Source organism: Scyliorhinus torazame, chromosome 17, assembly GCF_047496885.1.
Source record: "Scyliorhinus torazame isolate Kashiwa2021f chromosome 17, sScyTor2.1, whole genome shotgun sequence".
NCBI classification, from domain to species: Eukaryota; Metazoa; Chordata; class Chondrichthyes; order Carcharhiniformes; family Scyliorhinidae; genus Scyliorhinus; species Scyliorhinus torazame.
Window position 1 is genome coordinate 172,592,257 of NC_092723.1, and position 20,148 is coordinate 172,612,404.

General features: G+C 51.6%; 1 protein-coding gene across 6 annotated transcripts in view; it reads left to right on the top strand.

Moving 5' to 3' along the window:
- axin1 (axin 1) overlaps nt 1-3,275 on the top strand; it is a 368,189-nt gene extending 364,914 nt beyond the window's left edge. For all 6 annotated transcript variants that reach the window (XM_072481665.1, XM_072481661.1, XM_072481666.1 and 3 more), the window contains one exon: nt 653-3,275. In XM_072481665.1, the coding sequence (XP_072337766.1) occupies nt 653-779 (127 nt within the window). In that variant the 3' untranslated portion in view covers nt 780-3,275. The remainder of the gene's footprint in view (nt 1-652) is intronic.
- The last annotated feature ends 16,873 nt before the right edge of the window (nt 3,276-20,148 follow it).

A 20,148-nucleotide genomic window follows, 5' to 3' on the forward strand; every position in this document is an offset into this window, starting at 1 on the left:
ACTCGATGGGCCGAATGGCCTCCTTCTGCACCGTAAATTCTATGAAAGAGCACCCCACCCAAGGTCAACACCGCCACCCTATCCCCATAACCCAGCAACCCCACCCAACACTAAGGGCAATTTTGGACACTAAGGGCAATTTATCATGGCCAATCCACCTAACCTGCACATCTTTGGACTGTGGGAGGAAACCGGAGCACCCGGAGGAAACCCACGCGCACACTGGGAGGACGTGCAGACTCCACACAGACAGTGACCCAATCTGGAATCGAACCTGGGACTCTGGAGCTGTGAAGCAATTGTGCTCTCCACAAGGCTACCGTTTAACAAATTGGATGAGAAAAGTAAAAGTTTTACAGTGTCCGTAATTTTCAGAGAACGGGCTTCCGATCCGCTTCACTACTGGGTAATCGCAAAGGAATGTTGTCTTATCTGTTTCTGTCTGGAAATAATGCACGGAACCGAAACACTTGAATTAAAGGAAGAAAATATGAAATAGTTGCGAAACGTTATTGAGCCCTGTGATTATTTTTCAAGTGCTGTCTTTTCTTAACTTTGTAACGGATTTTGATTTTAAAATTGCCAGCATAGAACGAGTAGCGACATTTGCTGGTATACCGAGAAAACTTACCTTTTCGTTTTTGTTTTGCAGGTATTATTTCAAGAAAGTAAGTGATGAGTTTGACTGTGGGGTGGTATTTGAAGAGGTGCGTGATGAGGAAGCAATTCTGCCAATTTTTGAGGAGAAAATTATTGGAAAAGTTGAAAAAATTGACTAAATGCAAGACGGCCATGAAGAGGAGTATGTAATGGTACAAGAGAAGTTTCAGCTGCTTGGAGTACTTTGGACTACATTACTGGGGGTCATGGTAGTTAACTGTGGAAAATGCATCATGCTGACATATTAAGGCTTCCAACTCTCCACAGGGATATTTTACAACTGCTCGTTGCAGCAGAAAAAATGGTGCTTTCAACACCAAGGTCTGCCATTGCAGCCCTTTGATGGGAATGTTTGCAGCATTATCTTCTCTTTATCAGTATATTTCAAACACTAAGTGTAATGTAGCATTGTAAAATTGTATTAGAAATTGTAATATGAAACTGTTTACTAAAGCTGCATATTTTTGATATAATGTAATCTGAGGAAAATAGCATTTTTAATGTAACAGTGCTCTTATGTTATTTTAAACATACATACAGGTACTTGAGCTCACCAAATGTGTACAGCCATCTGTAATAATAGCTATTTGGTCCCTATTTCAAACCGTTGATAATTGTTTTTCCACTTGTAGAATGGATGATTATCAGTGATTCCGTTGTCTTATCAGGACAAAATGTCCATCAAGAAAGTTTACATAGGCCACCTTTGCAAATACTGCTGTATAGGCCTTTTCATATGAAAAAGTTGCACGGTTTCGGAAGACCCAATATTATAGGAATGTCTGTTGAGGAGTGATTGACTGGTTTCAATTCCGCAACCCCTACCAATGTTTTGTTGGTACCTAGCACTTATAATACTGATGCTGCTTTCCAGTTCCTGCATGTTCTGCACGGCACACAGCTCCAGTTTGAAAACCGAAGCTGATGAATCCCAAACCGTTGAAAACTTGGATGAGTCCGATTGCCATTTTACAACATTGTGCTGCAGCTGTTTAAGCAGTTTGCTAGCCCTACCTACTCCTAAAGCTTGTGTAACAGTTTTGTCCGTCAGCATGTCAAATCTGATTAGACTCAAATTGTTTACAATATTTTACACTTGATTCCAAATCTTTATGTCCAGTTTGAATCTGATATCACAACTTAGCAGCCAGCAACACTTGAGATTTTATTTTGGAAACATCATCCGCTGAGTGTACAGCTTACAATGTAACTGATATGTGGTTCTTCTGTTGCCATTGCCAAACTAAAATACTGTTGCATGCAGTGTTAACATTGATTTGTATTGGATACCAATACTTATCTATTTTCCTGCAAGTTGACCTCCGTTTAATGGCCCCAGAATAGTTTTGGAGCTATCGTAAATTTGAATATTTTTCAAAATTTGGTGCAGGTCTAACAAGGAGACCAAAAAGCCATTCCCATTACATTTGCCCTCCATTCATTTTATTCTTGGCGTACCCAAGTCTTACAACTAACTTAATAAATCATAAGTAACCGTGTCGAGAGCATCTTTGAATGGCAATATCTTTAAAATGATGTGTATTCTGCAGGACTGAACTGGTGTTACACTGTTGCAGGACTGAAACTGCCCTCTGCCAAATTTTAACTGCTCTTAGTAACAAAAAACAGTAACAAATCCCCTGCTGGCCAAACTACTCAATTTAAATGCTCAATAATCACTCATTTTATTACATTTTCTATTTGAGCATTTTTTTCACAAATCAATCTGCCACAGTTATTGGTACTCCGTTTCAAATTAATGGTGCATAAGTAAATTCACTTCCCGTGACAAACTTTCTCATGGGGGTGAAAAGGCCTATACGGTAAAAGTTACTGTTTTGATTTTAATCAGGCTATTGAGACGGAAATTGCCAGAGAAAAATTATGTTTTCATCTGTCAGATTTCATTGTATGCTGGTTCATTTATAACAGGTGTCCCTGATGTCAAAAGGGCTTTGATTCGGGTTTTAAAATTTCACACTGCAAGTTGGACTTTCATCACTCTGCCAATTTATTAATGCAAACAATCAAACTGTTATGTCGCTGCCCCATCGCCACCTATCCAAACTCTGTTCTGATGGCATTGTTCCTCCCACAGTTTTATTTACTGCCATTTGGCTGTCTAATTGTGTAGAAGCTGTGTTTAAAACTAATGATGGGTCTTCAATCTGTTACACAGAAAGGATAATTAGATACAAATTTTCCCAAAATCCGACTGTCCAAGGAGCAGCCTAAAACATGTGTTTCTGAAAGGTATTGTGTAAATAAAAGTACATCACAGAGTGCCTTTTATATTCAATGCTGTTACCTGTCCGACGCTATGTGACCCCCATGACTGAGGACTAGCTCTCCTCATCCAGGGATCCGCAGTATGGTTTCTCCTCCTGCATTTGGTGTCCAGCGGGATTTTTATGTGGCCCTGCATTCACGGGTTTTGCATTTCCCTTTTTTCTAAGGGTTTCCATTGTAAATATGTACATTTTCTAAAGATGATGTCTTCAAGTAGCAGCACGTCAAAAGATTTAGTTACCTGGTTTCAGTCATCTTTCAGTGTGCTGACTTGTACAATTATCTTTTAAAAGGTACTTGGACAATAAAGAAAAAAATAATGTGAATTCTGTGTATGCTGTATTTTCTGTATTGGTGCAGATAATTTTCTTAATCATTCTGCTGATGGAAATTGACTTCGTTTATTATGCATTTTCCATCCCAAAATGCAGATGAAACATTTCTTTATTCACATGGAGAATGCCACCTATTTATGCTAACATTTCTAGATGTTTTTGCTATCATAGAATCACAGTGCAGAAAGAGGCCATTCAACCCATCCGGCCCTTAAAGAGCACCCTACCCAAGCCCACACCTCCACCCTATCCTCTTTTTTTAATAAATATTTTTATTGAAGTATTTGTAAAACTTTATAATAATAACAAAAAGGAAACAGTAAACATTGAACATTAACATGGTGAAAAATTAGACATTTCCCAATCGTCTCTATCTTCACAAACCACATGCAGTAACATAAAATATCACTTACCCGCCCCTCCCCCTCTCGGAATGCTGCTACTGCTGACATTTTAAATTTCTCCAACAAAGACGACGACCGACTGCCACCTCCGGGAGAACCCTTAAGGCAAACTTTATTTTCTCGAGGCTGCGAAACCCAGCCATGTCATTGACCCAAGTCTCTACACTCGGGGGTTTCGAGTCCCTCCACATTAAAAGGATCCATCTCCAGGCTACGAGGGAGACAAAGGCCAGAACGCCGACCTCTTTCACCCCCTGAACTCCCGGATCTTCTGACACTCCAAAGATCGCCACCTCTGGACTTGGCACCACTCGCGTACCTCGCACCTTGGACATTGCCTTGGCAAACCCCTGCCAGAACCCTCCAAGCTTCAGGCATGCCCAAAACATATGGACATGGTTTGCTGGGCTTCCCGCACACCTCGCACATCTGTCTTCTATTCCACCCTATCCTCATAACCCAGCAATCCCACCCACCCTTTGGACACTAAAGGCAATTTAGCATGGCCAATCCACCTAACCTGCACATCTTTGGACTGTGGAGGAAACCCACGCCGACACAGAGAACGTGCAGACTCCGCACAGACGGTGACCCAAGCCGGGAATCGAACCTGGGATCTTGATGCTGTGAAGCAACTGTGCTAACCACTGTGCTGTTCTGTTACATTACCCTGTTACAGGGGTGGCACAGTGATTAGCACTGCTGTCTCACAGCATGGGACCCAGGTTTGATTCCGACCTTGGGTGACTGTCTTGTGTGGAGTTTGCACTCCCCGTGTCTGCGTGGGTTTCCTCCGGGTGCTCTAGTTTCCTCCCACAGTCCAAAGATGTGCAGGTTAGATGAATTGACCATGCTAAATTGCCCCTTGGGTCGAAAGATGTGCATGTTACGTAGGGTTATGGGGTGTAGGAGTGGTCCTAGGTACGCTGCTCTTTTTAGAGGCTCGGTGCAGACTTGATGGGCCAAATGGCCTCCTATTCTGTAGTAATTCTGTGATTCGATGGAAGAAAAATATTCGTACTGTTCATGAGGAAATTACAGAAGGGATTGATGACAGGGGTCATTAACTCATTTATAATGAAAGCAAAAATGTGTTTCACATTGCACAGAAATAGTCCAGTAGAATTGGCATAGAGTAAATGTCTAAGGCGCGATTTAACGGGAAAAGTTCTCCCAAGTGTCATATTGGGCGTGACTTCCCAGGTGCTTGTATTTAACGGCACTTAGTGCCTGAAATGATCTACCATGAGCTTCACGGTGGAACTGGCTCCTGCCAGGAACTCCTTCCCAGGCAGCACATGACCATGGCACCATTCAGACCTGCTCCACACTTCGGGGACACCATCTGGCCAGGCTGCTGGGTGCCATGGAGGTGAGACCAAACACCCTATTCTGCCAAGGGGATCAGCAACAGGGCTGTCAATGTCACCAGCGAGGTAGTGCTAGCGGCCATCAGTGTGACCAGGAGGACTGCTGTCCAATGTCGTAAGAAGACCAACAAACTCCATCGGGCTGCAAGGATCAGTTAACAAGCCTTCTTGCATCAGTCCAGTCTGCCACCCCGCTGACCTCCACACCCATCTCCCCCAACAAGTTGGCAGCTGGCACACAGCACGCACGCACCCCCCCCCCCCCCCCAGAAAATACTGTATCACCGTCATTGTGCTCAGAACACCCTGGCACCCACCAGCACAGCACTTCCCTCTCCAGGAGCAGTGCTTACACCTGCCATCAACCTCCCGATGCATCAAGCGTGCGACTCAACCCCACAGGGGCAGTTGGCACACAACCGGCAGGGAACCGGACATCAAACGTCTTCACCCACTATGAGGAACGGGTGCTGGAGATTGTGGGGTTGGCTGCTGTGCCATTTTGTGGAAGGCTCAGCAGACCACCACAAAGTGGGAGACCCTCTTGGGTTTGGGGGGGGGGGAGGGGGTTACCAGAGAGGTCCAGGCATTGGAACCGCATTTTGAGCAGTCCGAATGACAACCCGGGTGGCAACAACATAGGCCTCGTTATATTGGGTCTCCGGCCTCTGCACTGGCATCACCAGCCAGGACCTCATATCCCCCAAAAGCCAATCGGTCATCCTGGGGTGGTCCTTGAAGACACCAGGGATGTCCCAAGTGTCTCAGGATGTAGATGTCCTGTTCGCTCCCCGCATGCGTATCTGTGCCATAATCCATAAGTGGTGGTCGCCCACACTTTGAACATTCAGGGAGCGCAAGGCAGCATGCATGCCATCAATTACCCCCAGACTTGGGGCATCCCGGTGACGGAGAACTCTGCAGCTCGGGCATCTTGATGTGCTTGGTCCAGCTCAAAGTTAATATAGTCAGCTGCTTGCTAGGGGGGTGGCATAGTGGGTAACACTGCTGCTTCCTGGCGCTGAGGATCTCGTTCGATCCTGGCCCTGGGTCACTGTGTGGAGTTTGCACATTCTCCCAGTGTCTGCGTGGGTCTCACTCCCACAACCCAAAGAAATCGAGAGTGGGTGCATTGACCACGTTAAATTATTTGCCCCGACTTCCGGTTGCGGCTATGCGGAGCTAAGTCGCACGTTCGGCAGCTCCTGCTAAACTTTTGGGCTCTTTTTATGGCCTGCAACGGCGCTTGTTCGACGTTTCCCGGTGTGGGAAGGGGACCGCAACATTCCCCCGATAGTGTATGGAGTGGACCAGGAGTGGGGCGATTTATTTTTTAAAAAGTGGCATTGAAGCAAAGAAAGGTGCGAGGGAGGAGGACCAAGATGGCGGCGGACAGAGACCAGGCAGCGTGGAGGCAGTCGGCATCAGAGCTGCTGGAGCCAATGAAGACTTCAATCGATAAGCTGCTGGAGACCCAGACGGCCCAAGGGGCGGCGATCCGGGAGGTCCGGCAGAAGGTCTCGGAGAATGAGGACGAGATCCTGGGCCTGGCGGTGAAGGTTGAGGCGCTCCACAAGAAATGGCACGTGAGGTTCGAGGAGATGGAGAACCGGTCGAGGCGGAAAAACCTGGGTCTCCTGGAAGGGCTGGTGGGATCGGATGTGGGGGCCTACGTGGTCACCATGCTGAATTCGCTGATGGGGGTGGGGGCCTTTCAGCGGCCCTTGGAGCTGGAGGGGGCCCATCGAGTGCTGGCGAGGAGGCCCAAGCCCAGCGAGCCGCCGTGGGCGGTGGTGATGCGGTCCCACCGGTTTGCTGATCGAGAGTGTGTGTTAAGGTGGGCCAAGAAGGAGCGGAGCAGCAGGTGGGAGAACGCGGAGGTTCGGATCTACCAGGATTGGAGTGCGGAGGTGGTGAATAAGAGGGCCGGTTACAACCGGGCGAAGGCAGTGCTGCACAGGAAGCGGGAAAAGTTCGGTATGCTGCAGCCGGCGCGTCTGTGGGTCACATATAAGGATCGACACCATTATTTCGAGTTCCCGGAGGAGGCGTGGGCCTTTGTTCAGGCCGAAAAACTGGACTCAGACTAAGGGTCGGATATGAGGGGTTGCGGTGGAGGGCTGGTTGGGGATTGTTGGGTTGTGTTTTGAGGGGGGGGTTTCTTTGTTTTTTGGGGGTTGGTTGGGCATTGTTTTAATTAGGTCCGCCGGGCGGGCTCGTGGAGGGGGGGGGTGGGTGGACTGCTTGGAGGGGACGATGGTCAGTGGAGGAGATGGGGCCCCGCGGAGGAAAGAGGCCTGCGTTGGGGGTAGTGGGGCCGGGCCTGGGAAGGGTGCTGCGCCAGGGGAGGCGGGGTGTTTAGGGCTGAAGGGGCGGGGCCGGAGCTGGGAAGCGCGGGCTTTTTCTGCCGTGCTGGGAGTGGAATGGACGAGATCCTGCTGGTTGGGGGGGGGGGGTCGATGGAACGACGGGAGTGGCCGGGGTCAGCAGGAGTCAGCTGACTTACGGGAGTGCGATAGGAGGAGCAATGCAGCTAGGGGGAGGACCTAGCTGAGGTGGGGCGGGGGGGGGGGGGCGGGTTGCTGCTGGAATGGCCAAGGAGGAGCTGGAGTTGGTAGTGGAGGTCGGGGCGGGGGTCTGCCGCTGTGGAGAAGGGGCCGTCAGTGGGTGCGGGCACGTGGCTGGATTAGGAAGGGATATGGCTAGTCGGCGGGGGAGGGGGGTAGCCCCCTGATCTGGCTGATAACCTGGAATGTAAGGGGACTGAATGGACCGGTCAAACGGGCCCGGGTGTTCGCGCACCTGAAGGGGCTGAAGGCGGATGTGGCCATGCTTTAGGAGACGCACCTGAGGGTGGCGGATCAGGTAAGGTTGAGAAAGGGGTGGGTAAGGCAGGTGTTTCATTCGGGTTTGGATGCAAAAAATCAGGGGGTGGAGATGTTGGTGGGGAAGAGAGTGTCGTTCGAGTGTCATTGTGGCAGACAATGGCGATAGGTATGTGATGGTAAGTGGCAAGCTGCAGGGGGAGCGGGTGGTGTCGGTCAATGTATATGCCCCAAATTGGGACGATGCGGGGTTCATGCGGCGTATGCTGGGCCGGATTCCGGACCTGGAGACAGGGGACCTGATAATGGGGGGGAGATTCCAACACGATGCTGGATTCGACATTGGTTCGCTCTAGGTCTAGGACGGGCAGGAGGCCAGCGGCGGCCAAGGTGCTGAGGGGGTTCATGGACCAAATGGGTGGGGTGGATCCATGGAGGTTTGCAAGGCCGGGGGCCAGGGAATTTTCATTCTCCCATGTTCACAAGGCCTACTCCCGGATTGACTTTTTTGTCATGAGTAGGGCGCTGATTCCGAGGGTGGAGGATACGGCGTACTCGGTGATAGCCATTTCTGATCATGCTCCGCACTGGGTGGACCTCGAGTTGGGGGAGGAGAGGGACCAGCGCACGCTGTGGCACCTAGAGGTGGGGTTGCTGGCGGTCGCAGAGGTGAGCGGGCGGGTCCGGAAGTGTATAGAGAGGTACCTGGAGGCTAATGACAATGGGGAGGTGCAAGTAGGGGCGGTCTGGGAGGCGCTGAAGGCGGTGGTCAGAGGAGAGCTATAGGAGTGGATAGGAGGTACACGGAGGCCCCGGAGGAGGGATTGCTTCGGGAGCGGCGTAGCCTCCAGGCTGAGTTCGATTTGTTGACCACCAGGAAGGCGGAGGCGCAGTGGAGGAAGGCGCAGGGGGCGGTATATGAATACGGAGAAAAGGTGAGCCGTATGCTGGCGCACCAGCTTCGGAAGTGAGAGGCAGCTAGGGAGATCGGGGGAGTTAGGGATGGAGGAGGGAACACGGTGCGAAGTGCGGTGGGTATCAATGTGGTCATCAGGCACTTCTACGAGGAACTGTACCGGTCTGAGCCCCCACTGGAAGAGGGAGGGATGGGTCGCTTCCTGGACCGGCTGGGGTTTCGGATGGTGGAGGAGGGGCAGGTGGCGGGGCTGGGGGCGCCAGTTGGGTTGGAGGAGTTGGTCAAAGGGATAGGGAACATGCAGGTGGGGAAGGCACCAGGGCCGGATGGGTTCCCGGTTGAATTTTATAAGAAGTATGCGGACCTGCTGGGCCCGCTATTGGTAAGGACCTTTAACGAGGCAAGGGAAGGGGGGCTCTGCCCCCAACGATGTCTCGGGCGCTGATTTCCCTGATCCTGAAGCAGGACAAGGATCCCCTACAGTGTGGGACATACAGGCCGATCTCAATCTTAAATGTAGACGCAAAGTTGCTGGCAAAGATTTTGGCCATGAGGATAGAGGACTGTGTGCTGCAGGTCATACACGAGGATCAGACGGGGTTCGTGAAAGGGAGGCAGTTGAATACCAATGTACGGAGGCTCTTAAATGTTATAATGTTGCCGGCGATGGAAGGGGAGGCGGAGATAGTGGCGGCGATGGATGCGGAGAAGGCCTTTGATAGGGTGGAGTGGGGGTACCTGTGGGTGGTGGTGGAAGGGTTCGGGGAGGGGTTCGTCAGGTGGGTGAGGCTGCTGTATGAGGCCCCGGTGGCGAGTGTGGCCACGAACAGAAGGAGGTCAGAGTATTTCCGGCTACACCGGAGGACGAGGCAGGGGTGTCCCCTGTCCCCCCTGCTCTTTGCACAGGCGATTGAAGCCCTGGCCATGGCGTTGAGGGAGTCGAGGAACTGGAGGGGGCTGGTGCGGGGTGAGGAGGAGCATTGGGTGTCGCTCTATGTGGATGATTTGCTGCTATATGTGGCGGACCCGGTGGGGGGAATGCCGGAGGTGATGAGGATCCTTAGGGAGTTTGGAGATTTCTCCGGGTACAAGCTTAATATGGGGAAGAGCGAGTTCGTAGTGCACCCAGGGGACCAGGAGAGGGGGATTGGTGAGCTCCCGCTAAAAAGGGCGGAGAGGTACCTGGGGGTCCAGGTGGCTAGGAGCTGGGAGGCCCTGCATAAGCTTAACTTCACGAGGCTGGTGGAGCAGATGGAGGAGGAGTTTAAGAGGTGGGATGTGCTGCCACTCTCCCTGGCGGGTAGAGTGCAATCAGTTAAAATTACGGTGCTCCCAAAGTTTTTGTTCCTGTTCCAATGCCGCCCCATCCTGATCCCTAGGGCCTTCTTCAGGCAGGTTAACAGGAGCGTTATGGGGTTTGTGTGGGCGCAGAAGACCCCGAGGGTGAGAAGGATGTTCCTGGAGCGGTGCAGGGATTGGGGGGGGGGGGGGTTGGCGCTGCCTAACCTCTGTGGGTATTATTGGGCCGCCAACGTGGCAATGGTGTGTAAGTGGGTGATGGAGGGGGATGAGGTGGCATGGAAGAGGCTGGGGATGGCGTCCTGTGTGGGCACGAGCCTGGAGGCGCTGGTGACGGCGCCGCTGCCGCTTCCTCCAACGAGGTATACCACGATCCCGGTGGTGGCGGCTACCCTCAAAATTTGGGGGCAATGGAGACGTCACAGGGGGAGGTGGGGGCCTCGGTGTGGTACCCGATTCGGGGGAACCACCGGTTTGTCCCCGGGAGGATGGATGGAGGGTTTCTGAGCTGGCACAGGGTAGGCATTAGAAGGATGGGGGACCTGTTCGTGGACGGGAAGTTTGCGAGCCTGGGTGAGCTGGAGGAGAGATTTGGGCTCCCCCCGGGGAACACCTTCAGATATATGCAGGTAAGGGCGTTTGTTCGGCGGCAGGTGGTGGAGTTTCCACTGCTACCGCCACGCGGGGTCCAGGACAGGGTGCTGTCGGGGGTGTGGGTTGGAGAGGGAAGAATTTCGGCAAAATATCAGGTGATGCAGGAGGAGGCCTGCATTAGGAACTAATGGGTAAGTGGGAGGAGGAGTTGGGTGAGGAGATTGATGAGGGGATGTGGGCAGCTGCCCTGGGGAGGGTGAACTCTTCCTCCTCTTGCGCGAGGCTCAGCCTCATACAATTTAAGGTGCTGCATAGGGCACACATGACCGGGGCAAGGATAAGCCGGTTCTTTGGGTGTGAGGACAGGTGTGTTAGGTGCTCAAGGAGCCCAGCAAATCACACCCACATGTTGTGGGCCTGCCCTGCGCTGGAGGACGTTTGGAAGGGCGTAGCGAGGACGGCGTCGAGGGTGGTAGGATCCAGGGTCAAGCCGGGCTGGGGGCTCGCAATATTTGGTGTGGCAGAGGAGCCGGGAGTGCAGGAGGTGAAAGAGGCCGGTATTCTGTCCCTGGTAGATTCTTCTTCAGTGGAAGGATGCGAGGCCCCGAAGCGTGGAATCCTGGATCAGCGATATGGCAGGGTTCATTAAATTGGAGAGGGTGAAATTCGCCTTAAGGGGATCGGTACAAGGGTTCTTCAGGCGGTGGCAACCGTTCCTAGACTTCCTGGCAGAACGTCAGAAGATGGTCAGCAGCAGCAACCCGAGTGGCGGGGGGGGGGGGGGGGGAGTTGGTTCGTTTTTCGGATTTCTTGAGTGGGTGTGTATTTTTGCCTTTGTGTTGATGAAGGTTGTTAATTTATTATTTATGTATATGGGGGGAGGGGTTTCTTTCTGTATTTTGTTGTTGATATTTTGTGAAAATTTGAATAAAAATTATTTTTTTTAAAAAAACTTTGCCCCTTATTTGGAAAAAAAAATAGTTGGGTACTCTATATTTAGTCCACTGCCGGGGCATACAGAGCATCCGTGATTTCTTGGGTTGGGAAATGCCGGGCAGGTCCCTGCTCGAGATCTAGAGTGAAGTCTTTTGCATAAAGGTTCAGGGCTGCGGTGACCTTCACGGCCACTGGGAGCAGGTGTCATCCTCCACTGGGGGCCAAGTCCGCAAGTACAGGTCACAGGAGACCGACAGGTGCACTGTCTCCTTGTTGAGACGGAGCCTCCTACGGCACATGCTCCTGGAATGATCAAAGTCGCCTGTATGGACTGTCATTGGCGTCCTCCTCTGGGTTCCTCCACGGCCTGATGGGCGGCCAGTTCTGCGGTGCGTGCACCGGCCCCCTGCACATTGTAGCCATCTGAGATGGCCACCTGCAAAGGACCATGGGAATTATGGCCAACCCAGGACTCAGACACACTTGGAGCTTGTGTGTGTATTTGCAACCCAGATAGCTAGACGCGATCGAAACCCCCAGTTACTTTGCATTCTAATGGCCTATTTCCCCAGAACAAAATACCTGTACTCGGGTAACAGATACAGAAACAGACTCATTGGTGCCTGAAGTTAAGTACAGGTTGTTGTAGTGTTAGGTGTAATTTAGCTTGTAGCGTTTTATGTTGCATGTCGAAGTCATTCTTGTGTGTAAATAAACTATCATTAAACTTGAACTAACTAGCCGGTTGCGGTGATGCCTTGCTAGCCGCACGTTCCGGCGGCTCCAGCTCCGACGGACCTTCGGGCTCTTTTAAGAGCCCCAACGGGAAATTATTTGACGACGCAACCCGGTGTGGGGTGAGTGAGAAGGGAGTCCCCCCCCCCAACGAAGGAGGAAAAAACCGGCGGCGGCGGCTGCAGCGCGAGGAATCATCGACCAAAGGGTCAGAAAGGGAGAAGCACAAGATGGCGGCGGAGAAAGCGCAGGGGACATGGGGGCCTGAGCAGGATGAATTTTTGAGACGGTGCGTGGAGCTGCTGAAGAGGGAGGTGCTGACCCCGATGCTACAGGCAATTGAGGGGCTCAAGGAGACACAAATGCTGCAGGAAATGTTATTGTTAATGTTATGGTTGAAATTAATTGAGAAGTAAATTGGGAAGGGGGGAAGCATTGGGAAATGTGGGCGCCGGTGAGGGGGGAAAGACGGGACACAGTTCGAGAATGGGGAAGGAGAGGGGGAGGGGAAAGGGAGCTGCGCCATAAGAGGCGGGTCAGGTAAAGGGATGTTCCCGCGCCAGAAAGGATATGGCGGGAAGACAGGCGCAAGGCGGATGGGAGTTCCCCACACGGGGGGGTCGAGGAGTGAGCAGGAGTAGCCGGGGTCAGTTGAAGTCAGCTGACTTACGGAAGTAATATGGGGGGAGCAATCACGCTAGAAAGAGATCTAGCGTGGGTGGGGGGGGGGGGGGACAACTGGGTTGCCTCTGCGGAAATCCAAAAGGAAATGGCTAAAGAGTGGGTGGACGGGGATGGTATGCGACGCTGGGGGAGCGAGCGGGAGCGCGGAGGCGGGATATGGGACTGGCCGAGAGAAGGTAATGGCTAGTCGACGCGGGAGGGGGGCAGGTAGCCCCCTAGTGAGGCTGATCACGTGGAACGTGAGAGGCCTGAACGGACCGATAAAAAGGGCCCGAGTGCTTGCGCACTTGAAAGGACTAAGGACAGACGTGATTATGCTCCAAGAGACGCACCTAAAGGTGGCGGACCAAGTTAGGTTAAGGAAAGGATGGGTGGGACAGGTGTTCCACTCAGGACTAGATGCAAAGCACAGAGGGGTGGCCATTTTGGTGGGGAAACGGGTAGCATTTGAAGCAAAGAACATCGTAGCAGATAGCGGAGGTAGATATGTAATGGTGAGTGGCAGGCTGGAGGGAATGGAGGTCGTGTTGGTTAATGTGTATGCCCCAAACTGGGACGATGCGGGATTTATGAGACGGATGCTGGGGCGTATACCGGACCTGGAGGTAGGAAACTTGATTTTAGGAGGGGACTTTAATACTGTGCTGGACCCGGGGCTAGATAGATCCAGCTCAAGGACCGGAAGAAGGCCGGCAGCGGCCAAGGTACTTAAGGGGTTTATGGACCAAATGGGGGGAGTGGATCCATGGCGATTTCTTAGACCTAGGGCACTAGGGAGTTCTCCTTCTTCTCCCATGTCCATAAAGTGTACTCCCGGATAGATTTTTTTGTTTTGGGAAGGTCGTTGATCTCTAGGGTGGAAGAAGCTGAGTATTTAGCCATAGCGGTTTCGGACCATGCCCCACATTGGGTGGACCTGGAATTAGGAGAGGAAAGGGAGCAGAGAGCACTCTGGCGATTAGATGTGGGATTGATGGCGGATGAGGGAGTGTGTGCAAGAGTGCGGGGGTGTATTGAGAGATACCTGGAGGTCAATGACGACGGCGAGGTCCCTGTGGGAGTGGTCTGGGAAGCACTAAAAGCGGTGGTCAGAGGAGAGCTGATCTCCATTGGGGCCCACAAAAGGAAAACAGAGGCCAAGGAAAGGGAAAGATTACAGGGGGAGATTTTAAGGGTGGATAGGGAATTTGCAGAGACCCCGGAGGAGGAATTGTACAGGGAGAGGAGAAGACTCCAGACGGAGTTTGACCTTCTGACCACCAGAAAGGCGGAGGTACTGTGGAGGAAGGCACAGGGGAGGAGGTATGAATATGGGGAAAAGGCTAGTCGTCTGTTGGCTCATCAATTGCGAAAAAGGACCACAGCGAGGGAGATAGGAGGAATTAGAGACGAAAAGGGAGACACGGTGCGAAGTGCAGGAAAGATAAATGAGGTGTTCAAGACCTTCTATGAGGGACTGTATAGGTCTCAACCCCCAGAGGGAGAGGAGGGGATGCGGCAGTTCCTGGACCAATTGAGGTTCCCGAAAGTGGAGGAGCAGGAGGTGGCAGGCCTGGGGGCACCGATTGGGGTGGACGAGGTTATTAAGGGACTGGGAAGCATGCAAGCAGGGAAGGCTCCGGGACCAGACGGGTACCCGGTGGAATATTACAGAAAATATGTGGACTTGTTGGCCCCGTTGATGGTGAGGACGTTCAATGAGGCCAGGGAAGGAGGGACTTTACCCCCGACGATGTCGGAGGCGACGATATCGCTAATTTTGAAGAGGGATAAAGATCCGTTGCAGTGCGGGTCCTATAGACCTATTTCATTATTGAACGTGGACGCCAAATTGTTGGCAAAGGTACTGGCATCGAGGATAGAGGACTGTGTCCCGGGGGTGGTGCACGAAGACCAGACAGGGTTCGTAAAAGGGAGACAACTGAATGTTAACGTGCGACGACTATTAGGGGTGATAATGATGCCCCCAGTGGAGGGGGAGGCAGAGATAGTGGCGGCAATGGATGCAGAGAAGGCATTTGATAGGGTGGAGTGGGAGTATTTATGGGAAGTGTTAAGGAGGTTTGGGTTCGGGAACGGATTTATTAGCTGGGTTAAACTTCTTTATGGGGCTCCAACGGCAAGTGTAGTTCCGGGTCGACAAAGATCGGAGTATTTCCAACTATATAGGGGAACAAGACAGGGATGCCCGCTGTCACCATTGTTGTTCGCGTTGGCAATTGAACCTCTGGCCATGGCGCTGAGAGACTCCAGGAAATGGAGAGGGGTGATTAGAGGGGGAGAAGAACACCGAGTCTCGTTATACGCAGATGACCTATTGTTATACGTGTCGGACCCAGCAGGGGGGATGATAGAGATTATGCGAATGTTGAGGGAGTTTGGGGATTTCTCGGGGTATAGGCTAAACATGGGGAAGAGTGAATTATTTGTGATACATCCAGGGGACCAGAGTAGAGAGATAGAAGGCCTGCCTCTAAGGAAAGTGGAAAGAAACTTCCGATACCTGGGGATTCAGATCGCTAGGAGCTGGGGAACCTTGCACAGACTTAATCTGACACGGCTGGTAGAACAAATGGAGGAGGACTTCAAGAGGTGGGACATGCAGCCACTGTCGCTGGCGGGCAGGGTGCAAGCAATTAAGATGATGGTCCTCCTGAGGTTCTTATTTGTATTTCAATGTCTCCCTATACTAATCACTAAGACCTTTTTTAATAAAATAGACAGGAGCACCACGAGCTTCGTGTGGGCAGGGAAAGTTCCGAGAGTAAGGAGGGGGTTCCTTCAGCGTAGCAGGGACAGAGGAGGATTGGCACTACCGAACTTGGGTGATTACTATTGGGCCGCCAATGTGGCAATGATACGTAAATGGATGATGGAGGGTGAGGGAGCGGCGTGGAAAAGACTGGAGAGAAAGTCCTGTAAAGGGACGAGTTTAGAGGCGCTGGTGACGGCGCCGCTACCGTTCGCGCCAAAAAAGTTTACCACGAACCCGGTGGTGGCGGCAACATTGAATATCTGGGGACAATGGAGGCGACAGAGAGGGGTGCGGGGTGCCCTGGTGGGGTCCCCAATTAGGAACAACCATAGGTTCGCCCCAGGAAGAATGGATGGAGGATTTCAGAGCTGGCACCAGTTGGGAATTAAGAGGGTGGGAGATTTATTTATAGATGGGACTTTTGCGAGCCTGGCAGCATTGGAGGAAAAGTATAAGTTGCCACGGGGAAACTTCTTGAGATATATGCAGGTGAGGGCGTTTACTAGACAGCAGGTGAGGGAATTTCCGTTGCTCCCGACACAGGGGATTCAGGACAGAGTGCTTTCAGGGGTGTGGGTCGGAGAGGGCAAGGTGTCAGAGATATACCGAGAGATGAGGGAAGAGGGGGAGGAGTCGGTGGGCGAACTAAAAGGAAAGTGGGAAGAAGAATTCGGGGGAGGAGATAAAGGAGGGTATGTGGGCTGATGCCCTAAGCAGGGTAAATTCCTCTTCCTCATGCGCCAGGCTTAGCCTGATTCAATTTAAGGTGCTACATAGAGTGCACACAACGGGAGCAAGATTGAGCAGGTTCTTTGGAGTGGAGGACAAATGTGGGAGGTGTGGCGGGAGCCCGGCAAACCACGCACATATGTTTTGGGCGTGCCCGGCACTGGAAGGGTATTGGAAGGGAGTGACGGGAGTGATTTCGAATGTGGTGAAGGCCCGGGTCAAACCAGGCTGGGGGTTAGCTCTATTTGGAGTTGCGGATGAGCCGGGAGTGCAGGAGGCGAAAGAGGCCGACATTGTGGCCTTTGCGTCCCTAGTAGCCCGGCGCAGGATCCTACTCATGTGGAAGGAGGCAAAACCCCCCGGACTGGAGGCCTGGGTAAATGATATGGCGGGGTTCATTAAATTGGAGCAGATAAAGTTTGCCCTGAGAGGATCGGCTCAAGGGTTCACCAGGCGGTGGCAGCCATTTCTCGACTACCTAGGGGAACGTTAGAGGGAAGACAGATGACCAGCAGCAGCAACCCAGGGGGGAGGGGGGGGGTCTTAGTTTAGTTTATGTTAAAAGTTTATGGGGTTTAGTTATTTGCGTATTGTTAAAAATTTCTTTACTGTTACGTTTGCTTTGTAAGAGGGAAAAAGTTGTTGTTCGGAAAAAAATTTCAATAAAATATATTTTTTAAAAAACAAAAAAAACTTGAACTAACTAACTGGTTGTTTGGTCTTTGATCGATATCCAATAAAACCTTGTGGTGGTATCATTTGATACCTGGCGACTCTGAAAAGCAATATTATCATTAATAACTGTCATATCTAGTTAATTTGGCAACATTATTGGTGACATCTGACGGGACTTGACCTGGAAGTGATTTTGTCACTCCGAGAGAACCCACAAAACTTTGCATTAGAAACCCAATTGAGAAAAGTGAAAGAAACCACAAGTGTAAGGCCCGTATCGATCAAATCACCAAGATTCGGAAGTGTGTATTAACTTGCATGCGTACTAACAGGGATATAAGGTAAACTCGGTAGATCTTGTTGCGTAAAACTATCAGTATTGTGAACCGGAAAATAGCCTGGGCCATACCCGCTGTTCGAATCACCGCCTTATTCCCCCTGTCCCAAATTAACAGTAGGAAAAGAGATAATAGAAGCAAAGGCAATGGAACGCCTAATGAACCCGCAGGAACCCGAGGTCGCAGCGACCAGTAGAGCAGTGCCCCATATGGGGAGAGGAATTGAGGAAGTATTTGAAGGGGAAAGGTTGGCCCCTTTGGTCTGAGTTTTGTTCAAATGAAGAGTCAGGTCCAGGAAGCGAAGGACAAACCTGGTGGGACAACCTAACCGAGGTACATAAAAAGAATGCAGTGAAAGTTCGTAAGCCGATGGCAATCGTGTCCTGTTTGGCACAATTGCGAGGCACAGAGGAGGTCGTGAGGACGCTCCGCAGACAGCTAGTTGAGAAAGAGGAGAAGAATGAGGGAAACTACAGTGAAAGTGAGAAAATTAATGAGCAACTCCGGGAACAGTTGGCAGCTAAAGATAAAGAAATGGCTGGTGCCAAACGGGCACACCAATCTTGTTTGATTCACCTTAGCAGCTTTCAGAACCAGTACAATAAGGCCTACCAAGATACACAGCGCGCAATGTTGGTACAAGAAGTGACACAACAGCAGGTAGCACAGTTAAGAAGACAATGCGCAGGTTTAAAGGCAGCTTTACGAGCGCTCCATAGCTCCACTACAGAACAAAGACAGAGCACAGTAGATCACACAAAATGTAGACGACAAATAGAGAAGTTGCAGTCACTGCTGTCAGTGCAAAATGGATTCAGAGATACCTTTGGACAAGATTTAGATGAGGAGAATGGCCCCAATTGGCAAGAACTAAATGAAACCTACTTCAAGACCCGACCCCAGGGAGGGATCAGGCCACGGGACTCAGCCCAACCTGCCTCAGGAAGCCCCTGCCCACGACCCAGGACCCCTGAAATGGCGGAGACCCCGTGCGAGGACCAGAACGCACTGCAAGGTATTCACGTGCCCGTAGAACGCCGGGACCCATCTGGATCGCAAACATGCCCCCCTAGCAACCGCTCGACCTCAACCAGCGTCCGGGACCCTGCCAGACGCGACCCCGGAAATGTAACCAGCGCCCTGGTCCCCGGCAGCACCCTGGACCCCGCCAGACGCAACCACCTACCTTCCACAAGGTCAGACTTCTCCCATCGGATCCCAGGATCATCCAGCCGCAACCGCCGACCGAGCAAGCAAGGGAAACGCAATGGTCTGCAGGTTAGACTGAAGCAATGTGGTTTCAAGACCCATCTCCCCAGCATACTCCTGGCAAACGTCCAAGCGATCGAAAACAAGCTGGATGAACTTAACGCCAGTCTTACCTCTCAGAGGGAAGTAAGAGACTGCTGTGTGCTCTGTTTCACAGAGACATGGCTCACCCCCGCCTCACCGGACTGTGCCATACAACCTGAAGGCTTCTCAATTCACCGGGCGGACCGCATCGCGTCATCAGGCAAAGTGAAGGGTGGAGGGGTTTGCCTCCTCATCAACTCCTCCTGGTGCTTGGATGTGCGACCCTGGCGACCTACTGCTCCCCGGGCCTGGAATACCTGACCGTGACGTGCCGCCCATACTATCTTCCACGTGAGTTCACTTCAGCCATGATCACAGTAGTCTACATCCCACCCCAGGCAGAAGTGAGGAAGGCCCTGGACGAACTGTACACAGTTATAAACAACTACGAAACAGAGGCCATGTTCATCGTGGCCGGAGACTTCAACAAGGCCAACCTCAAGAGTGTACTGGATCCTCGATTTTCTGACCAACAGACCACAATCAGTAAGAATGAACAACAACACCTCCTCCACAATAGTCCTCAACACCGGGGCCCCGCAAGGCTGCGTACTTAGCCCCCTACTCTACACCCTGTACACACACGACTGCGTGGCAAAACTTGGTTCCAACTCCATCTACAAGTTTGCTGACGATACGACCATAGTGGGCCGGATCTCGAATAACGACGAGTCAGAATACAGGCGGGAGATAGAGAACCTAGTGGAGTGGTGTAGCGACAACAATCTCTCCCTCAATGCCAGCAAAACTAAAGAGCTGGTCATTGACTTCAGGAAGCAAAGTACTGTACACACCCCTGTCAGCATCAACGGGGCCGAGGTGGAGATGGTTAGCAGTTTCAAATTCCTAGGGGTGCACATCCCCAAAAATCTGTCCTGGTCCACCCACGTCAACGCTACCACCAAGAAATCACAACAGCGCCTATACTTCCTCAGGAAACTAAGGAAATTCGGCATGTCCACATTGACTCTTACCAACTTTTACAGATGCACCATGGCAAGCATCCTATTGGGCTGCATCACAGCCTGGTATGGCAACTGCTCGGCCCAGGACCGCAAGAAACTTCAGAGAGTCGTGAACACCGCCCAGTCCATCACACGAACCTGCCTCCCATCCATTGACTCCATTTACACTTGCCGCTGCTTGGGGAAAGCGGGCAGTATAATCAAAGACCCCTCCCACCCGGCTTACTCACTCTTCCAACTTCTTCCATCGGGCAGGATACAGAAGTCTGAGAACACGCACAAACAG